A 1,476-nucleotide genomic window follows, 5' to 3' on the forward strand; every position below is an offset into this window, starting at 1 on the left:
ACTCTGTACGCATCAAGGCCTTCAGCGCCTGGCTCACAGTCTTCCCCTTGCCCAGCTTCCAGCATCACCTTAGGGAATGTCAGCACTTACGTAAAACAGCCACTGGAAACAGTCTTATTCTTGACTTCCTCACCTCCGATGACCTTTTGGCTATCCATTCGCCACCCTAACTCAGACTGATGTTTTATACTTCTGATCTCATGTAGATCTTCAGTTCCACTTGCCTATACTTTTACTTGTTTATGGTCATCTCTTTTCCAGGGATTATTTTAAATTTTCACTCTTCTTCACCTGCCTCCCTCACCTCAATCTCCTATTCCTTTGACTCTTAGTTAGATGATTATCCTTCTGCTTTGATGATGAAACTGAAGCCATTCACCATGAACTCCACCACTCCCTCCCATTCTCGTGGGCACACACATGTGCACACACGCAAACTTATGTACTTCCTTACCTATCGTCCTTCCCTTTCCCCTGGTCTCACGGGATGAGGCTTCCTAAGCAAATCATAGCTAACACCCTCTCTTTTTCTTTCTTCCTTTCCAATTTAAACTTCTTAAAAGAATAATCTCCTCATTTCCCATTTACTTCTTTTTTTCATGTACCCCATAATCCCATTATAACCTGAATTTCATCCACACCACTTTATCAAAATTGCTTTCATTAAAGTTGTTTGTTACCTCTTCATTTTTCCTCCCCACAAAATAAAAAATAAATCAATTCCATCACACTGTTCTTGAACCCTTTTGTTGCATTTTTACATGGTTAGTTACTTCCTTATCATTAGAGCTCTCTGCTTTCTTTGCTTTCATTGCAGCACTCTCTCTCAGTTCTGCTGCTTTTGAGACCACCAATTCTCAGTCTGTATTGTGAGTTCCTCTTCTCCTTGCTCATCCTTAAAAGTTATTTCCAGGCTTCCAGTCAGGATAGTGGAATAGGCAGTCCCCAGTGTCACTCTCTCCCACAAATCAACCAATTTACAACTATTAAAAAGCAATGACAGCCAAGCTGGGGCTACTAGAGCTCAGGGGAAGAGGAGGAGAGACCTATGGTGTACATGAAGGCAGGAGAAGCCACGATGACAGAAAGAAAAAACCACTCTGACTGTTTTGAGCTCTGGCCACATCCAGGCTGGAGCTGCTGAGTGCACAGAGCAGGAGCTGACAAAAACTGCTGCTGTGCCCTTCAGATGAAGTTGCTTGGAGGTGGCAGGGGAGAAGAGGGTTTGGTGGCCCCCAGGCCAGCAAGACCACTAATAGGGTTCCTGTGGACCCACATAGGAGCGAAGAGCCACAACAACTGAAAAAAGGACTGGTGAGTCACTGCAAGGGACCAGAGTACAGTCTGCCCTGTGGGAAGTGTTTGGAGTGTGGGCAGTGGGGGACACAGGCCCACTGGGGGAATACTAGGGTGCAGCAAGAACAGATGATCTGCCCCCCTAGTCAGTACAGGACCACTCAGTGGAGACTGGTCAGG

The 1,476-nt window shown here is 45.7% G+C and overlaps 1 protein-coding gene across 1 annotated transcript in view; it reads right to left on the minus strand.

The window, feature by feature from the left end:
* LOC103603048 (pappalysin-2-like) overlaps positions 1 to 158 on the minus strand; it is a gene marked incomplete at its 3' end in the record, with an annotated part of 159,354 nt that extends 159,196 nt beyond the window's left edge. Inside the window, exon 1 of the mRNA XM_008587526.1 lies at positions 91 to 158. Within this exon, the coding sequence (XP_008585748.1) occupies positions 91 to 158 (68 nt within the window). The remainder of the gene's footprint in view (positions 1 to 90) is intronic.
* Between the last annotated feature and the right edge of the window lie 1,318 nt (positions 159 to 1,476).

Source organism: Galeopterus variegatus, unplaced genomic scaffold, assembly GCF_000696425.1.
Source record: "Galeopterus variegatus unplaced genomic scaffold, G_variegatus-3.0.2 Scaffold4411, whole genome shotgun sequence".
Lineage (NCBI taxonomy): Eukaryota > Metazoa > Chordata > Mammalia > Dermoptera > Cynocephalidae > Galeopterus > Galeopterus variegatus.